Raw genomic sequence first — 19123 nt, 5'->3', positions numbered from 1 at the left:
ACAGGGGTTCTTGGATTGGGGAAGAGATGAGGGTCTGACTCCGTTTCAGAAGGCTTGATTTATTATTTTATTTATATATTACATTAAAACTATACTAAAAGAATAGAAGAAAAGGTTTCATCAGAAGGCTAGCTAAGAATAGAATAGGAAGGAATGATAACAAAGGCTTGTGGCTCGGGTTCTGTGTCCAAGCCCGAGCTGTGTGTGTGTGAGCTGATGTGATTGGCCATTAATTAGAAACAACCACATGAGACCAATCACAGATGCACCTGTTGCATTCCACAGCAGCAGATAACCATTGTTTACATTTTGTTCCTGAGGCCTCTCAGCTTCTCAGGAGGAAAAACCCTAAGGAAAGGATTTTTCATAAAAGATGTCTGCGACACTCGAGTGCAGGAACACATGCGGGGATTTCCGGTGTATTTTCTGACAGCCTGTTCCTGGTGGCCACACCTGTGATTATTCTGGGGAGTCAGGCAAGAATTAGTCACTGGAGCTGCACCAGGAGTGGTGACTGTGCCGCAGCAGGAGCAGTACCAGTGTAAGAACAGCAACCACGGGCTGTTTGCTGCTGGGCAGAGCTGCAGGTGAGCTGGGGTGATGAATGGTGCACAGCTCTGCACTTTAAAGAGAGATGTGGGCCCTCACAGCCTTCAGATGTTCTGGGATAAAAGTACAGAGATGTTTAATACCTCTGGGATTACTTAACACCAAAGGGAGCCTGAGAAAAATTCCCTCTAACTCCCATGTGGGAAGGTGTTGCAGCCTCGAGTGTGTAATGCGGTGTCTGTGTGTAATGTTGGAATAATGACTTCAGTAGCCAGCATAAAGTCACAAAATTGTTCTGTATATTGTATTTTCTATCCTCCTGTTGGTTGGTATCTCTGTGATTTCAAGCTGGCTCATCTCAGACAGCTGTTCCTGCAAAAGGCTGCAGTCTTTAAAATAAAAATAAGTTTTAAGTATGTTTCTGAGAGTAGTGTATGTCTAAATTGGAACTTAGTGCCAGTGTTTGGGTTGCAGGAATCAGGGCATTGGGCACCAACCTCAGGATGCAGTTTTAGATGATGAAATTAAATGGAGTGGATTAACACAAGTGGCTAAGGACAAGAATGAAGAAAAGAATATTTTGCATAGCAAAACAAAAGCTGTACACTTAACAGACATGGCATGTGCAGCTAAAAAATAAATAAAACTTTGACTGTAAGTATAGGGATATTAGATATGGAATTTTATCATTTTTTGCAGGCAAGAGAGCTTAAAAATTAAGGCTCAGAGAAACATAAAGATTTTTCAGCTCCCTATTACATTGTTTCCAAGATAACTTTGGATTTCCCCCAGGTGGCACTTTCAAACTTTTCTTCTTCTGCAAAGCACACAGATTCCTGCACTTTTCTGCAGCAGCTGAACTCCCTCAGCACCGTGGCAGTAATTGCTAGCCAGTTTAATTCACAGCACCAGCAGAAATTCTGTTCCCCACTGTGATTTGTGACCCTCAGGACTGTCAGAAAATGTTCCTCTGCTCGCACGACCTGCACAGTTATTACCTGGTGGTTTGGCTAAGGAGGAATTTTATGAATCAATAAACTCAGTTTGAAGTACAACAGCTGCCCAGTCCGTGCATGTGGCAGATTTTGGGGTGGTGGCTGTTCCCCTGTAGAGGTAAGGCCAGCTCCTAAATCTGGTCTCAGAACTAAACTCTTTTAAAGCATCAGGAAATGTTCATCTCCCAGGCTCATTTCAGCACCATTAATTTGAATTTCTTAGAAATTAAGCCATCAGTTTTTAACTCTGTAATGCAGCAGGAAATGAAATTATGCTCTTGTTGTGTTGCCAGTACAAGCTGGGATCAATATTTCTTGAAGCTTTTTATGGTGCAGTGAAACAAGGGGGTTCTGGAAAGAAGATGAAATGGCTCTTCCTTGGTTTGCCAGCTGAGTGAAATTCCCCTCTTTGCCCCTCAGTTTTGTGGTCCTCTGAGCCTCCTGCTGACCAGCACACACATCTGCTGGTCACTGCCCACATTCAGAAGTGTTTGAGGTGCAGGTGACACACTCACACCTTTGCTTTATTCTACACCACAGCTCTATTTACCCAGATCTCAATTACTGCGCTCATCTGTGGACCAGCAGTAATTAATTGAAAGGGGAATTCTCCTGCACTCAGTCAGTGCCTTCAGTGACACCTGGACAGGCAGGCAGGACAAGGGGGGATGGCCTTGAGCTAAAGGAGGGTGGGTTCAGATCAGGAATAAGGAAGGAATTGTTCCCTGTGAGGGTGGGCAGGCCCTGGCACAGGGTGCCCAGAGCAGCTGTGGCTGCCCCTGGATCCCTGGCAGTGCCCAAGGCCAGGCTGGACACTGGGGCTGGGAGCAGCCTGGGATGGTGGAAGGTGTCCCTATGGCAGGGGGTTGGAATGAACTTTGAGGTCCCTCCCTGTCAGGACCCAGGACATTGCTCTGGCTGCCCTGGGTGATTTGAGACCCTGCCAGGGGGCTCAGAGACCTTGGCACAGAGTCAAAAACACCTGTGCCTTTGATTTTAGCCCGTGGAAACAATTACCAACTTTGTGTGAGGATTTACAAGCCACAAGAGTTTGAGTAGAGTGATAGTTAATTTGTCACAGGGTGAAAAAGTAGAATTTTGGGGTTTTAGAATGGGGGTTCAAGAGGCAAGATGGAGGAATCTGGGAATGTCTCCTTCTCCTTCTCCTTCTCCTTCTCCTTCTCCTTCTCCTTCTCCTTCTCCTTCTCCTTCTCCTTCTCCTTCTCCTTCTCCTTCTCCTTCTCCTTCTCCTTCTCCTTCTCCTTCTCCTTCTCCTTCTCCTCCTCCTCCTTCTCCTCCTTGTCCTCCACCTTCTGCTGTGATGGTGGCACTTTTGGATTGGTTTAGAGGAGAGACAGACTGTCCAACAAAGGTGATAGGTATTGGAAAATTATTGTAAATAAAGTACATGTGGTTCTTAGTATAAAAAGCCAACACCACCCCAAGGGCAGGGGCTGTGCCACAACCCGACCTGCTGGACAGATCTCAGCAGGTCAGAGAAAGAATGGAATAGATTAGAGAAAGTAAACAATCTTGAAAAGCAGAACCGAGGAATCTCAACTTCTTTGGTTGTGGGGCTGGGAAAAAAGAGACTTTCTAACACCTCAGGAGCCATTCCAGCTGCAGAAATCTGAGATCTCCCAACCCAGCCCATTCCATGACTCCATGATTTCTGTTCCATTCCCATGTGAAGAAATGCTGGATCCCACTCCTGTTCCCTCCTGAGGAGCTGCAGCCCATCTCTAGAGCAGTGGGATTGATTCCCAAGGCTGAGTGCTCTCTCTGCACCTTGGGGCTGGGTGTGGGGAGAACCCCAGCACATTTTTATTGGAAAGTGAAGGGAAATATGCAGCAGTGGTGTGTTGGGATGCTCCCATGCAGCCTGTGTGTGTGAAATCAGCCCTGGAGCCTCGCTCCAGACTGGCAGGCAGCTTAATTGCTTTTTGTTAGCAAGCTAAAGGATTCATTTGAAGGTGTAGAACTGTTTGTCTTTTTGCTGGCTTTGGCCTAATTACATGTAACCCATGGACTTGAATCGCATTGTTAATATTCATCTGGTGTTTGCAGAGCCTCTAAATAGAGGCACTCGATGTGCTCCAGCTTCACAGGCTGCATCTTCTGTTCTTAGCCCAGACAAAGCCTGTGCTCCATCCTGGGATCCAATCCTGCCTCTCCTGTGAGAACTGGCAGCACAATCAGGAGCTTCAGCCTTTCTGCGGCTTTTAATCTTTGAAACCACAGGAGTTTATGTGTCCCTGGGAACCACCATGGCCAAACCATCTCGGGGCTTATTCAGGGCAGAAAAGTTATGCTCAAGTAAAAGAAAGAAGAGCTTGCAATCTGTAGATGAGCCCTGGCTGATGTAAGACATTCCAGGGAGTGCTGGCATTTATTTTTGGAATTTTCAGGGCTGGGCTCTGGGGGTTGTTGGTGTGGTTAACACCCCAGTGCCCTGCCTGACAGGTCAATAACTCTCTGCCCATTTCGTGTGAGCAGCACAGCAAGGTTTGCTCGTGCTACATGATAGAAGTTGAAGTCTCCAGATGGAACCACATAGGTTGCAGCCCCTGCATTATCCCATCTTTTATTTAGGCCTGACAAGCTCAATTAGCATTATCTTGTGCTTCTGCATCGAGGGGACTCTTGTTAGAAAGGCAGGAGAAAAGGGGAAAAGTGAAAGATAAAGGGACAATATTACTGAGGAAAAAGCAATGAAATACTAAAAGGGATTTATCTGGGAAGAGCTTTCCCCGATGCTGAACAATGGAAACAGCTATATTACTAAGAATTCTCTGAAATATGACTTTTTAGCTGCCAGTGCTTCAGAGATTTCCTTTTGCAACACGCTGCAACCTTGCAAATAAATGGATGCTGATCATACAGGTGAGAGAGGATACACACAATCACTCCTAATTAAATGGGGATGTGATTAATAACCTGTTTCTGTTTGCTGGTCCTGTTCCCTGTAGCCACTCAGCTACAATCCCTGAGTTTTGGGGGAGAAAACAGAGTCTTGTCTCCTGAGTCAGTGCTATCTGCACAGCTCAAGGTTCACTTACAGACTCAGGCAATCTCATACATTTATAATCTGTCCCTTCCCTTTAGCTCAAGGATGGATTTAAATGGTCAGGACACAAGATTTTTTAATTTTTGAGCAATTACTCAGTTTTTGGCAGCTGAGCTCAGGCGCTGCATTTAAGCAGGCTGCCTTGCAGAGGTGTTGGGCACCTGCTGCTCCCTCTGGTGCTGTGACCTTTGCAGGCTCAGTAAAATACACAATCCAGCCCCACTCCTGTGCTGAGGACAGGCAGTTTATGGGCAGCCATAAAAGAGCAGAGCACTGAGGCATTTGGTGCCTGAATTACTTGCACAGAGCCGTGTTCCTGCCAGGAGCAGGGAGGGGACACGAGGAGCAGCAGCCTTGCCTTTGGTTCTGAGGAGATGAGGGAATTCTGAGACTGGGGGAGCCTGGCACCTGCAGAACACCCCAGAGGCTGTTCCAGCCCAGTTCCACAGTGTTCTGCTCCATCCTCAGCAGGACACCGTGACTCACAGGCTGGGTTTTGGTTTCTGTGGTTTGTCCTTCCCCTTTGAAGTTCACCTGCAGCAGCTCAGCTGGAGGAGCCAAGGTCAGACCAAGTGCTTGCACACAGAGTGAAAAGTGGGGAATTCTGCAGTGCTCCTTCCTGCCAGGGCAAGTGTGTGCCAGGGAATCATCCTGGCTGTGTCCAGCAGGGAATCCAGGGCTCCCATCCACCTGCAGAAGGTGGCCTGGACTGACAGACTGAGCACCCTGAGGCCAGAACAGAGAACTCAGTTTGATTCTAAGCTTTGGGAATGGATGCTCAGAGAGGAACAGGCACTTTCTTGAGCCCAGCAGTATCTCCAAGTGTAATGCAGATTTTTTTTTTTTTTTTTTAACCCAAGCCATTCTAAGAATCCATAACGTTCTCATTGCTAAAGAGAACTTTCTCATTGCTAAAGTTCTCTTTAGCAATGAGAACTTTATGGATTCTTAGAATGGCTTGAGTTAAAAAAAGACCTTTGAAGATCAAATCCCAGCCTGACTGGCTATGCAGGAAAAAAAATCAAAGACAATCTTCTGGAAATAGGGCAAGTAAAAATGAGGCTAAGTTTGTTTATTTTTTGCCTTAGCTCTAACAGAGTCATCAGCACTCCAACACTTTGGGTTCTCCATACCTGCTCAGCCCTCCAGTTCCCCAGGACATGTGAGAGTTACTTGGTTCTGACCTGGCTGGAGGTGGTGAAGTTATCAGCACAGATGCCCCTTATCTCTCTGACCTTCAGCGTGAAAAGAGGCTCTTATCAGGCAGTGATGGAGGAGAGAGAATGGATGGCAGGAAGAACAAAGCCTTGGTGATATCTTCCTGCTGAGGCTTTTAGAGAGCTGCTTCTCTGCATGACCTTCCCACTGCTCAGATTTATTTGACTATTAAAATAAAAACTGAACTTAACTGGAATATGACTGCAGAAACAAAAAGGTGTCAGTTCCCATAATTTAACTGCAATAAAACCAGCACAATCCCCAGTTCTCTGTGTTTTCTCCAATATAATATTCCCTGGCCTTCTCATTAGCTATCATTGCTTCCATCCAAGATGCTGCTGGGAGATGAAAAGTATTTGATATATATCTATATATGTACATATAACCTAAATACATTGTGGAATGCAGCACATCGCGAGCCATAATAAAAATTTTAATTATGAATATCTTCTGCACATGAAGTTATAAATAGCAGAGATGCTAAAGCATGCATTTTCCAAGTACAAACAAACTGATTCCCTGGGGCTGGCAGAAGCAGGGCAGGGATGGGCAGTGCCACAGCTCCTGTGACAGATCTGCTGGGCTGTCCCTGCTCTCTGACCCACCTGGTGTGCTCAGAAGCCACTTGTGGTTTTCCTTTCCATTGCAACCAACCCCATTTCCATAATTCCTGAGCCTCTTTGGCTGTGCTCCAGAGATGGAGTCCTTTACCCAACCCATAACAAAATGCAGGTCCTGTGCTGTGCCTTGTTGACATTCACTGGCCATTCCCAAGTGAGGGGCCTTGGACACTGCAAAATTATGGAAATTTTTCCTCACTTCCTCCATTACAGTGTGTTCTTTCACGGGCTCTGCCATGTGGGATCTTCCCCAGCTTTCAGGTTCTGAAGGCTCACAGTCCCAGTGTAGGTTTATCTGCTGTATAAAACTTTGCATTTGAGTTTTTTTCTTTCTTTGTGTTGTTTGCTTTCCTAAGAGCCTTGCTGCCTTTTGCCAGACTGTCACAGACATCTTTCATGAAAAATCCTTTCCTTGGGATTTTTCCTCCTGAGAAGCTGAGAGGCCTCAGGAACAAAATGTAAACAATGGTTATCTGCTGCTGTGGAATGCAACAGGTGCATCTGTGATTGGTCTCATGGGGTTGTTTCTAATTAATGGCCAGTCACAGTCAGCTGGCTTGGACAGAGAGCTGAGCCACAAGCCTTTGTTATCATTCTTTCCTATTCTATTCTTAGCCAGCCTTCTGATGAAACCTTTTCTTCTATTCTTTTAGTATAGTTTTAATGTAATATATATCATAAAATAATAAATCAAGCCTTCTGAAACATGGAGTCAGATCCTCATCTCTTCCCCAGTCTGAAAACCCCTGTGAACACTGTCACACCAGACAAGGTCTTACCTGAAGTCATTTACCTGCATCCTGGTCCAAGAATTCCCTTTCCTTGTTTCCCAGTGCTAGTATTTATTTGTGAGCATTTCCCCAGGACCTGCCCCTGCTTCTTTTCTGTGCTGGAGCCAAATTTCCCCTGTGTCCCCCTTGGAGCTGCATCCTGGGGAGCTGCTCTCCCTTTCCCCCCTGCCCTGCCCTGCCCTGCCCTGCCCTGCCTGCTGCTGCTCCAGGTGGGTTTTCCCTGATTTTCCTCTGCCAAGGGCTGCCTGTCCCAGGGCAGTGCCCCTGCAGCTGCTGCCCAGCACCTGCCTTGTGCTCCTCAGTGCTTTCATCTGTTCTCTGGCTGTCTCATCCCCTCACTGTTCTAATTGCTTTTCCTAATGCTAGTTTGTCCTCCTTTAGTAATTTTTTCTTGTATTATTTTGGAGATTGATCCTATTAAGTTCTTACCCCTCAGTATGTCATCCCCAGCTTTGAAAGCAAAGTCATTTGTTGCCAGCTGCAGCTGAATTACCTATGCATTAATTGACTTTGTAGCTTCCTGATTTTCTCACAGACTTTTTTCTTTCTATGACATCCTTTCTTTTGAAAAAATGTTAAGCACCACTTACGTCAAATACCCTGCTTGGAATTTTGCTGCTTGCCTCTCTGAGCTTGTCACCGAACCCCCGAGCCCTGCTGATGTTATTTCCAGTTTGCCTGACACATATTACAAAATTAACAGCTTTGAAACAGCGCAAGAGTTGCCTGTGTGGAGCTCTGTAAAGATTAAATTTCTCCTGACCCTCTTTCTGCAGTGCTTTCTGTTCAGGACACACAAGGGCATCTTTCTTGTGCTTGAAAGCCAGCCCTGATGCATTTTCTGCGCAGTTTCCTTCGCTGAGTTTAGCACAGAGCAATAAAGAGGCACGTGGAGAGAGAAATGTATTGAATAGAGCCTAATGACTTCTCTCAGGCTTTGCAGCACTGCTAATTACACAGCAGAAAAGGCACCTTTGAAGTTGCTGTGCCTCTGGGGCAGCCAGCCTCCCTTACTCAGTAGCCTGCAAGGTAAATGTTCCATCTCCTCCTTCCTTCCCAGAGCAAAGCACAGCTTGGGCATATCCTGATCCTGTGGGGCTGCTGCTGCTGGTGGCTGTTCCCAGGGTGGGACAGCAGCAGAGAGCTGCTCCTGCTGCAGAAATCACTGCAGCACTCCTGGCACAGCCAGAAAGCTTCCCAGCCCTCCTCGAGAGGCACTCAGCCACAGCCTGGTCCCCAGGGCACTGTCAGAGCCATCTGTATCTGCATCTGACAGGCAGCAGCCTGATCCCAGCCCAGCCCGCTGCCTGTTGTGTAATGAAACACAAGAAAGGCTCACACAGCCCTTTCGGTGCCAGCCAGAGCGATGCTGGAGATCTGTGACAGTGTTCACAGGGGTTCTGGGATGAGGGAAGAGATGAGGATCTGACTCCATGTTTCAGAAGGCTTCATTTATTATTTTATGATATATATTACATTAAAGCTATACTGAAAGAATAGAAGAAAAGATTTCATCAGAAGGCTAGCTAAGCTAAGAATAGAAAGGAACGATAATAAAGGTTTGTAGCTCGGGCTCTGTGTTTAAGCCAGCTGACTGTGATTGGCCATTAATTAGAAACAACCACATGAGACCAATCACAGATGCACCTGTTGCATTCCACAGCAGCAGATAACCATTGTTTACATTTTGTTCCTGAGGCCTCCCAGCTTCTCAGGAGGAAAAATCCTAAGGAAAGGATTTTTTCATGAAAGACGTCTGCGACAGAGATCTTTGTAGGTGGTTCCTTCCAAGTGGCTCTGGGGAGGATTTGCATCCCAGGAACTGCCAGGGGAAGGGGCAGGAGCCCTTGGGCACCTCTGAGTGGCACAGAGGAGATGGACCAACATGGAGCTGGTCATCCTGGCATTGTTTGACAGTGGAAAAGTTAGAGGATCTCAGCATGCCTGGCTGCTGAGCATCAAATCACCCCAGCATTTGATTTCATAGAAACATTGGAATTATTTGTGTTGGAAGGGACCTCCAAGATCATCTTATTCTGTGGAGGAATAAAATGTAAAAAAATAAAGAGTGCAGAAGATAGTCTCGCCCCTGAGGAGCTGCAGCTGTACTAATCCCCAAAGATCAGGAACAGCCCTGCCCTTAACAGGCCACAGCTGTGTCCAATGAGAAGATGAATGCTACAAAAGAGTGGATTAGGTGGTGGAGAAGAGAGATGGAGTTTGTTAGCTTAGCTGTGAAGAAGAAGGAGTCAGTGCTGTGAGGAAATGCCCATGAGAAATTGCCAAGAAGGATGGAACTTCTGCAATAAGATGAAAACATTATTCCACCCCTTGCCATGGCAGGGACACCTCCCACTGTCCCAGGGTGCTCCCAGCCCCATCCAGCCTGGCCTTGGGCACTGCCAGGGATCCAGGGGCACCTGTGCCAGGGCCTGCCCACTCTCACAGTAAAGGAATTTATCTCAATATCTAACCCTGCCCTGGGAGCTGAGGGTTTGAAGTACAGCTCTGCTGATCCAGAGTGCAGAGACACCTGCAAAACCAAGAGGGTGCCCAGAATCCATCTCAGCCCTGAGCCAACCAAAACTCAGAGCTATCCCAGGGCTTCCAGGGGTGTTAAGAGCCAGGAGATGGGACTCCATGCCTTGATTTGCCACAGGCTTTCCATGGGATGAGCTTCAGCTCCTGTGTGCTAAGAGGAATTCACAGTGATTCCCTGTACCAGCTCCCAGGCAGGAGGGAGGTGCAATAACTCCTGGGGAGCTAAAGGAACCTGGAGCCTGTGGCAGAGTGTCCAGCTCATGCAGAAAGCTGACAGCACCTTCCCAGACAGCTGGGTCAGGACTCACTGCTGTCACTGGCAAAGTGTGCCCCAACCTGCGTGGCCCAAGGAGGAGAGGTGATGGAAATCTTTATAGAAAACATCTCAGAAACTGTAAACAACACATTTTCTACACAGAGATGAGGACGGAGATTAATGTCTGAATTACCATGGATAATTAGTGTAGCAGGTAATCATTTAAAATCTGGCACATCTGTGAATACATCACTTTGACTGAATTAGAAAATATTTGCAACAGCTACAGCGAAATGGCTTCAGCCATCCCACAGGGAAATCTTTGTGGGAGATTAATTCTCACTTCAAATGGCAGAGATTTGCAAGAGGATTATGTGGCCAGGATGACACATTCCCATTGTGCTAGGAAGTGAGACGGGTTTTTTTTCCTCACAGCAGAGCCAGTGCTGGTTTCTTTGAGTTCATGGATTCTTTGAGCTTGAGGGCTCGGCCCTCTTAAGTGTGGAGTGTTTGATAGCTGAAACGCTGAGCAGTGCTTGAAAGGAAATGGTGACAAGAACAAGGGTGAGAGAGACAGAAGCTCTCAAAGAGAGGACACTGAAATCCCAACTTAGATGAAAATTCCTGAAGCAGCAAGGTCAGGCTGGCAAAGCTGGTGAATGTGGGGTTTGAGCTTATTATAAATGTTCCCAAAGAGTTGTCATCTAAGAACACTGCATGAGGCAGCACAGGGCTGGGAGGATGCTGCACTCACTGCTCAGACTCAGGCAGCTCCCAAAAATGTGTTTCTTGCCCAGGGGCTGACAGTCAGTGAGGAAACGCCCCAAACCTGGAGCACACCTGGTGGGGCCACATTCCCAGCCATTGCAGGGACTGATGTCCTGGCTGTATGTCCCAGCTTTGAACTGGCTACAGAACAGACACTGAAGTGGTTTTTTGGTGCTCAGCACAGGGAGGAGAGCTCGGGGAGCTGCAGCTCTGTGTGAGGATTTTATTGCTTACAGCACTAAGGAGAGCTCGAACCAAGAAAATGGTGGTTTCCTGGCACGCAAAGACATTGTCAGTAAAATTGAAGTGTCTCTTTGCTGTATATTTCCAACACAAAACTGCTGCCAGGAGCTCTCATCTGATTTGCTCAGGTTCACAAAACATCAAGGTGAATAATTGAGACAGGCTGCGTTTGCAAACTCTGGGGAATTTGCAGCAGCAGAACAGAGAAGGGGAGTGAAGACACTTTGAGCTTTTACAGAGGGTCTGGTCTGTCTTGTCAGAGAGGCTGTGGTGCACTTGTTGACTGAGACAGCACAAGAAGAAATGCAGGTGGGGTGAAGGAAGCATGCACAGGCACACAGAGACCAGCAGGGATTTGTTCAGAGCAGCCTCCAAACTTCCCAAGGGAAAAGCCTTGCTGAGCTCCACAGCTCTCAGCCCTAGGAAAGCCTGTGCAGTCACAGGATCCAGACTGGTTTGGGTTGAGATCACCTTTTCCAAGCCTCTGCCATAGCAGGGAAACCTTCCATGAGAGCAGGCTGCTCCTAGCCCTGCCCAGGCTGGCCTGGGACACTCCAGGGGTGAAATGTCCCATCCAGCTATTTTAAAAATGAAAGCACAAAAAGTTTTAAAAAAACCACCCACTTTGTGCAGAAAAGCTTTTTAAGCCTTTTCCTTCCTTTCCCAGAAACAAATTTGCAATCCCCAAGGTAGAGATTTGCCTTACCTTCCTCTTCAAACAGCATCCAGCATCCAGTGCCAAACTGCACCAGCCCAGGACGGGCCCTTTGATGCTGTGCTGGAGGAAACTCCAGATCCCACACTGATACCAGGCCTTTGATGGGCTCTGGTACAGGCGAGGGGTGGATTTATCACAGAATATGCTGGGCTGGAAGGCAGCACGTTCACACCTACTCCTTGTCAGGACCCAGAACATCCCTCTGGCTGCCCAGGATGGCCAAGACCCTGCCAGGGGGCTCAGAGACCCTGGCACGGAGCCCAGAACACCTGTGGGTTTGATTATGACCCGTGGAGCAAATTACCAACCTTAGATGAAGATCAGCAAGCCACAACAGTTTAGGTAGAATAATAGTGAAGTTATCACGGGGTGGAAAAGTAGATTTTGGGGTTTTGGTATGGGGGTTCAGGGGGCAAGATGGAGGGAACTGGGCGTGTCCAGCCTTTCTCCTTCTTCTTCTTGGCCTCCATCTTCTGCTGTGATGGTGGCACTCACAGATTGGTTTAGAGTAGAAGCTCACTGTCTAACATAGGTGATAGGTATTGGGAAGTAATTGTAAATATTGTACAGGTAGTTTTTAGTATAAAGCCATAACACTGCTCTGAGGGCAGGCAGAGTGCCTGGAACTGTCCTGCTGGACAGACCTCGGCAGGGCAGGAGAAAATATTTTATAGATAAGATACAATAAACAACCTTGAGACCGAGAAATGAAGAGCCCTGACTCTTTCTTCAAGTGCCAGGCTGGGAAAAGAGACTTTCCAACTTTTCTTGTGGTCACTCTGACCAGCTAAAGATCCCGACAACTCCTGTGCTGACAAAGAACTCAAAAGATCCGTCTCTATCCAAAAGAAGTCTTTGCACCATCCTTCAGCTCCTGCCTTGCCCAGAGCTCCCCAGCTGCCCCAGGCAGTGCTGCCAGGTTTAGTTCCTGCTCAGCCCCAGCAGGGCTGTGTAATCCAGCCCTGGGCTCGTGCAGATCTTCCCCTACAAAATGCTGTAGATGCTCAGACCAGCAACGTGCAGCTGCCACTGAGTAAAGAGCAGGGGAGGTTTAGCTTGGCTATCAGGAAAAATTCCTTTTCCTAAAGATTTGTCCAGCACTGGCACAGCTGCCCAGACCAGTGGTGTGGTTCCCCATCCCTGGAGGGATTTAAAAGGAGGGTGGATGTGGCACTTGGGGCCAGGGCTTAGTGGTGGTAGCCTTGGGGAATGGCTGGAGTTGATGATCTCAGAGGGTTTTTCCATGATAAATCATTCTATATCCAGGTGAAGCACAGAAAGTGCAGCTGAGGCCCCTTCTCTCCCCCCTCCCTGGTCCCTCTGGGCTCACCTGGCCTGCAGTGCCCGTTGTTCCTCTTGTTTCAGCTCAGGCTGCCCAGACCTGGGAAGGCTCAGGTGGAAAGATGGGCATGAGGGAGCTTCCAGGTGAGGGCAGGGAGCAGCCAGCCCTGCTTCTGGAGGCAGAGACAAATGAACTAAAAATGAGCAGGAATCCTTCCTTCCTTCCTTCCTTCCTTCCTTCCTTCCTTCCTTCCTTCCTTCCTTCCTTCCTTCCTTCCTTCCTTCCTTCCTTCCTTCCTTCCTTCCTTCCTTCCTTCCTTCCTTCCTTCCTTCCTTCCTTCCTTCCTTCCTTCCTTCCTTCCTTCCTTCCTTCCTTCCTTCCTTCCTTCCTTCCTTCCTTCCTTCCTTCCTTCCTTCCTTCCTTCCTTCCTTCCTTCCTTCCTTCCTTCCTTCCTTCCTTCCTTCCTTCCTTCCTTCCTTCCTTCCTTCCTTCCTCCCTTCCTCCCTTCCTCCCTTCCTCCCTTCCTCCCTTCCTCCCTTCCTCCCTTCCTCCCTTCCTCCCTTCCTCCCTTCCTCCCTTCCTCCCTTCCTCCCTTCCTCCCTTCCTCCCTTCCTCCCTTCCTCCCTTCCTTCCTCCCTCCCTCCCTCCCTCCCTCCCTCTCTTTTAATTTTCTTTCCTTCTGGTGGCAGTTATTCCCACTGCTACAAACTGTCTTTTTTTTACTACCCAGGACTTCATTTCCAGCAGCATCAACTCGTGACACTTCACAGCAATGCTGCAGTTCACCCGTTTATGGGGTGTGATGGTGTTTGAGGAAAAAGGGGCAGGACAGGCTGCACCTCTGAGCTTGCAGAGAACCCCTGTGGTAAACTGGCAGGGGACAATAATGTTCTGGGCTGGTTGAGACCATCTGCAGAGATTAATGTGCTCCTGGGCCACTGAGACAGTCATTCTAAATCCAGGGCTGCACGTAATTTGAATACATTACCAAAATGGAGTTCAGCTGCACCTCACTGTCAAAATGTGAGCATATTTTACCCGTGTCAGGGCGCTGGAGCATGGCCAGAGAGCCAGTGTAGTAATTTTTTGGGTAGATGTTCAGCAATATTTTATTAAACTCCGTCCTACACTTCAGTGCCTGCCTGCCAGAGCTGCAGCCCAGCACCCCTCGCTCAATAAGCTGCTTGTTCCAGCCTCGCTGAAATCTCCTCAGAAAATTAAACTCCTGCATTGTCCTTTTCTCCCACCTTGTGCTGTTCTTAGGCTGAATCACCGTGGCTCTGGTTTAATCTGGTGTCAGACACCGTTCGCGCAAATGCTGAAATGTCACAACCATCAGCTTAGCGCTGCTCTGCAGAGGTAACAACACACACTACACCACTTCTGCTCAGTGTGCTGCTGTCAGCTGCGTTCAGCACTAATTATTTCCCCCCCTTTTCTGCCTAATGTCAGAATTTCTGCAGAACCTACAAAGCAGTGGCATTTTTTTTTTACTTTAAAACCAGCACAGAGCAGCATGAGGTGTGGTTTGGGTCCCTGCAGCATCTCTGGCTGCAGGGAGCTGCCTCTGCCCTGGTGTTGGAGGGAATATGCACTGTGTTACTGGGTTGGCTCCACCGTCATTAAAAATTGACTAAATTTTGCTCCCCAAACCCAGCTATTCTGAAGTCTGTAAGGTCAGTCTCTTCCATAGCTCAGCATTCCTTTGCTCTGGACTGTATGGACCCTCTGTCTGTGCAGCTGTGAAATGGTGGTGTTAACTTCCCACCTCCACTTTGTTGGGGTGAAAAACACCAGGGCACAGCAAGATGTCATAGTGATTATATAAACACAAAACCCACCAACCCAAGAGTAAAGTGTCTCCTGGCTTCTGTAAGGATAATGCAGAGGCAGGATGTAAAATACGGCACACATAAAATGTGTCATTTCCTTATAAGAGCAGAATTAATGGAGGCCATAAAAAACAAATCAAAAACCACTATGGAAGACCTTTTTTCCCAGGGAAGAATATGAGAATTCATTTGATTTAGACATGAGGAACAGTGGTTTGTGATAATAAAAGTGCTAGCAAAGAGCAAAATAAGAAATGTGTTTTCTTTCTTCTTGCATTGGTGAGCTAATAAGCACAACCTCTTAAGGACAAAGCTGGCCTCTAGCACAGGGAATTCTCCTTGCTGTGTTTTGCTTTATTCTGGCCTCTAGCACAGGGAATTCTCTTTGCTCTGTTTTGCTTTATTCTGGCCTCTAACACAGGGAATTCTCCTTGCTGGGTATTGCTCTCCTCTGGCCTCTAGCACATGGAATTCTTGCTGGGTATTGCTCTCCTCTGGTTTCTAGCACAGGGAAGTCTCCTTGCTGGGTATTGCTCTGGCCTCTGGCACATGGAATTCTCCTTGCTGGTATTGCTCTATTCTGGCTTCTAGCACGCAGAATTCTCCTTGCTGGATATTGCTCTCCTCTGGCCTCTAGCACAGGGAATTCTCCTTGCTGGTATTGCTCTATTCCGGCCTCTAGCACAGGGAATTCTCCTTCCTGGGTATTGCTCTCCTCTGGTCTCTCAGTGGTTGGTATTTTTTCACTCCGGTTAAATTTCACACCAATTTTTTGACGCCCACCCCCAGTGAGGGCGATGTAAGGAGTGACACTGCTCTGCCTGCAGCTGGGGGAATCCCTCACGCCTCCCCTGCTCAGCCTGGCCCCAGGAACAGCTGCCTGCACCTGCTGATGGCCTCTGCCCTCCTCCCACAGGACCACGCGGACATCGAGTGGAAGTTTGCGCGAACGAAGCTCTGGATGAGTTACTTTGATGAAGGCGCCACTCTGCCCCCTCCCTTTAACATTGTCCCCAGCCCCAAGTCGGTCTGGTACCTTTGCAAGTGGATCCACAACCAGCTGTGCCCAGGAGATGACTCTGACAACGAACAGAAGAGGCACGAAAACCTGAAAACATTCACAGTAAGGAGCTCACGGGCTTGTGCTTGGTTTCTGGAGGGTTGTGAGGGAGCAGCAGAGGGTTGCTGGATCATCACTTGCTGTGATGGTTTGAACAGACAGGTGTCTGCTTAGGAAGGCAGGAGCCTCCTGTGAACTGGGAAATGTAAACCCCCTCCCTCTGAATTATTATGATTTTGAAACTAAGAAGCTCTCAGGCAAAGATATGGGAATAGGAATAACAGTTCTTTACTAGGAAAAATAAAATAAAAATGCAATCATAAAAAAATCCCCACTGCCAGAGTGAGAGCAGTCCCTGCCCCCTGTGTGCCAGGGCGGTGCCCCAGCCCCATGCCATGGGGGCTCAGCCCTCCTGCAGTGCCAGCTGTGGCTCTGCTGCAGCAGGGATCCTGCACAAGGGGGGAGTTTTCCTCTGCAGCTCCAGGGCTGCTGCAGATGGGCCTGGGCTCCCTCTGGCCATGCAGGGCAGCAGAAAGCTGCTCCTCTGGCAGTGCAGGGGGCAGAGGCTGCTGTGCTGTGCCAGGCTCAGATTGGATCCAGGTAGGAATGCTTGGCTCCTCCCCTGGGCGGAGCAGCTCCCCATGGGGTGCTGGGATTGGATCAGCCCTGCAGGGACACTCAGTGGCCATGGACAGCAGAGATCTGCTGGAGGGAGGGTTGGTGTGGGAGAGAGAAAGGAAAAACTGCCCATGGACAGCAGAGAACTGCCCCAGCTCTGACAAATAACAAATAGAACACACACCCAGCTAAACCTGAGACACTTGCTCAGAGCCATGGGGAGCTCTAAAGGCAGGATCAGACAGGTGACACCCCTGTGCCTTTCTCTTTCCAGGAACGTCACGCTGACAACCTGATTCAGAATCAACATTACCAGGTAAACTTTTGGGCACATAAAGTTTATATTTGCTGTTTCTTTCTCCTCCTCATTTTCCAATACTTCAGTTCTTGCTTGTTTCCAGAATATATGTTGATAAGTGTAGGTCCTCTAAGAGGATTTAGCTTATCATGGATTAAAGCATTTCCTCGTTGGAGGTGGATGGTTCAGTAAATCTGTCCTTGCCTTTCAGCCCCTCTGGAATAGTGGAAAACTTGTAGGTATCAGTGTGGCTGCTGAAGTCAAGGTCACATCCCCGTTGCCATCAGGACGTCCTGATTAAAACTATTTCTGCAGCATTTTTACACTCCTGTGTTGTTCCTCTCTTGCTCTTTTTTGTAAAGCACCCCTAACTCAGACTGTGGTTGGGATATTGTTTTGTTAGGGACTGCTCGGGAAGGAGGAATAATTCCTTTATTGAATCTTGCTGGTTTGTTTATTCTCAGCCTGCCTGTCATCAAGTACTCATTAAACTCAACCTACAAAAGGATGAAACTTCATTAAAAACACCAACTTCAGCCCTTGAATTCAGTGGGATGTATTATGCCAGCACGCTGGAAGGAAAAAAATTCTCCAAAATGTTAGGTGGTACATTAGGCTGCACTGCCAAAAGCCATTAGTAATTTGTCTTACTTAAGACATCTCCTGCTTTCTGAAGAGCACTTTTATCAGAAGTTGGTGGTTAACATAATTAGTCACCTCTGACAACTGGCATATGGAGCTTTCTGACTTCACAGCACAGCTTAGGGCTGCGACATTGGGATCTCTGAAAAACCTCCCATCAAAGCCTTGTTGCAGACACCATCTTCAGCTTGGTGTTGCTCAGATTGTTTGTGAGGGGGGGGAGATACAGGGCAGGTTTGGAGCAGTCTCTTCCCTGCACACAACAGGCACAAACAGCCTGGGTGTGTTTTGGCTGGCACACATAAATGTGCAAGCTCAAAGCACCAGTTTACTTCTGTGAAGCCATCAGAGAGGGACATGAGTGGAGCAAAACGGAGCTCATCCAACCAAAAACATGGGGTGTAGCAGACGGGTGACACAGAGGAGTGAGAGTCCCTGGAGAAGTCACTGAGAGTGTGATTTGGCCCTTCCAGTGCTGCCCACAGATGGTGCAGCCACCCTTAAAGGAGTTTCTGCCCTTGGGGAAGACTCAGGCAGCTGCAGATGTGGTTTGAGGTGAATGTCCATTGACCCATGGGATCCTGGCTGTTCTTCACATTATTTATTGCTAAGATAGGCTCCTTGGCTTCAAATACTTGATAAACCACCTTCAGATGCCAAATTTAGTCCATCACGATACGCAGTGTGCACATGAGATTGGTAATTGTAAAACCTTTCAGCAGCTGAGACTAAAGAGCACATCCAAGAACTGCTTGGAGAGAGCACTCCTAGAATTTCTTTTCTCCATGACTTGCACAGTTACAAGCCCCAGCACCAAACAACTGCTTTGCCTTTAAAACTGAGTTAACAGTTAAAAACTGAGCATCCATAAGATGGGAGCTGTATCACCCCTTCCCAAGGTTTGCTGTTCTTAAAAGGAAGCATTTTGTTTCTGCTGGTGAGTGGTTTTTAACCAGCAGAGTCAGGACAGCTGCTGTTGGCAAGAGCTCAGGGAAACACAGCAAGAACAGGGTTTGGGCTGATCCAGCAATTGAATCACTTGGACTGTTTCCTATTCCAGGAAGTGATAAGAAATCTTGTGAAAAGATACGTCGCTGCAATGATAAGAACTTCCAAAACCAACGAAGGTTTAACTGAAGAAAACTTCAAGGTAATTTATTATTCCTCAATAATAATTTGTTTTATTAATTCAAACAGCCACTTGCAGAGTTTGCACTAACTCGTTAGGGTGATTTGTGGTGTGTGGAAATAGAATTGTGACATAGGAGCTCTGAATGTGGGGTTTTGTGGGCAGAGTGAGTTATTATTGAGTGTCTTCCTATATGACCACTTCCCATATTTTAATATACAATGTGCTATGCAGACAAGAGCATTGGAAAAGAGTAGGAGTGAAATATGTGATTTGAGTCAACATCACATTCCCAATCCTAATGCAGACAGAGCCAAAGAATGGGTTGGGGGATATTAAGAACAGTCACCAATGAATGCAAAATTGGGCCTATCAGCCAGGCAGGATTCCTGCCATATTTCAGCAGTTTTCTGTAACTCTTTTATCTGACTTTTTGGGGTGTGCAGAGGGGGTTGATCAACAGGGCCAGTCCCCAACTTTTGGAGACAAAAGCCTT

At 47.6% G+C, this 19123-nt stretch overlaps 1 protein-coding gene across 2 annotated transcripts in view; it reads left to right on the top strand.

The window, feature by feature from the left end:
• Positions 1 to 19123, top strand: part of TRPC5 (transient receptor potential cation channel subfamily C member 5) — a 104721-nt gene that overhangs the window by 82714 nt on the left and 2884 nt on the right. For both annotated transcript variants that reach the window (XM_058032918.1, XM_058032919.1), the window contains exons 8-10: positions 15797 to 16003; positions 16833 to 16874; positions 18559 to 18648. In XM_058032918.1, coding sequence (XP_057888901.1) covers positions 15797 to 16003; positions 16833 to 16874; positions 18559 to 18648 — 339 coding nt within the window. The remainder of the gene's footprint in view (positions 1 to 15796; positions 16004 to 16832; positions 16875 to 18558; positions 18649 to 19123) is intronic.

Source organism: Melospiza georgiana, chromosome 12 (genome assembly GCF_028018845.1).
Source record: "Melospiza georgiana isolate bMelGeo1 chromosome 12, bMelGeo1.pri, whole genome shotgun sequence".
In the NCBI taxonomy this organism is placed as follows: domain Eukaryota; kingdom Metazoa; phylum Chordata; class Aves; order Passeriformes; family Passerellidae; genus Melospiza; species Melospiza georgiana.
The sequence above is the reverse complement of the archived record's forward strand: the minus strand, read 5'-3'. Positions and strand labels throughout refer to the sequence as shown.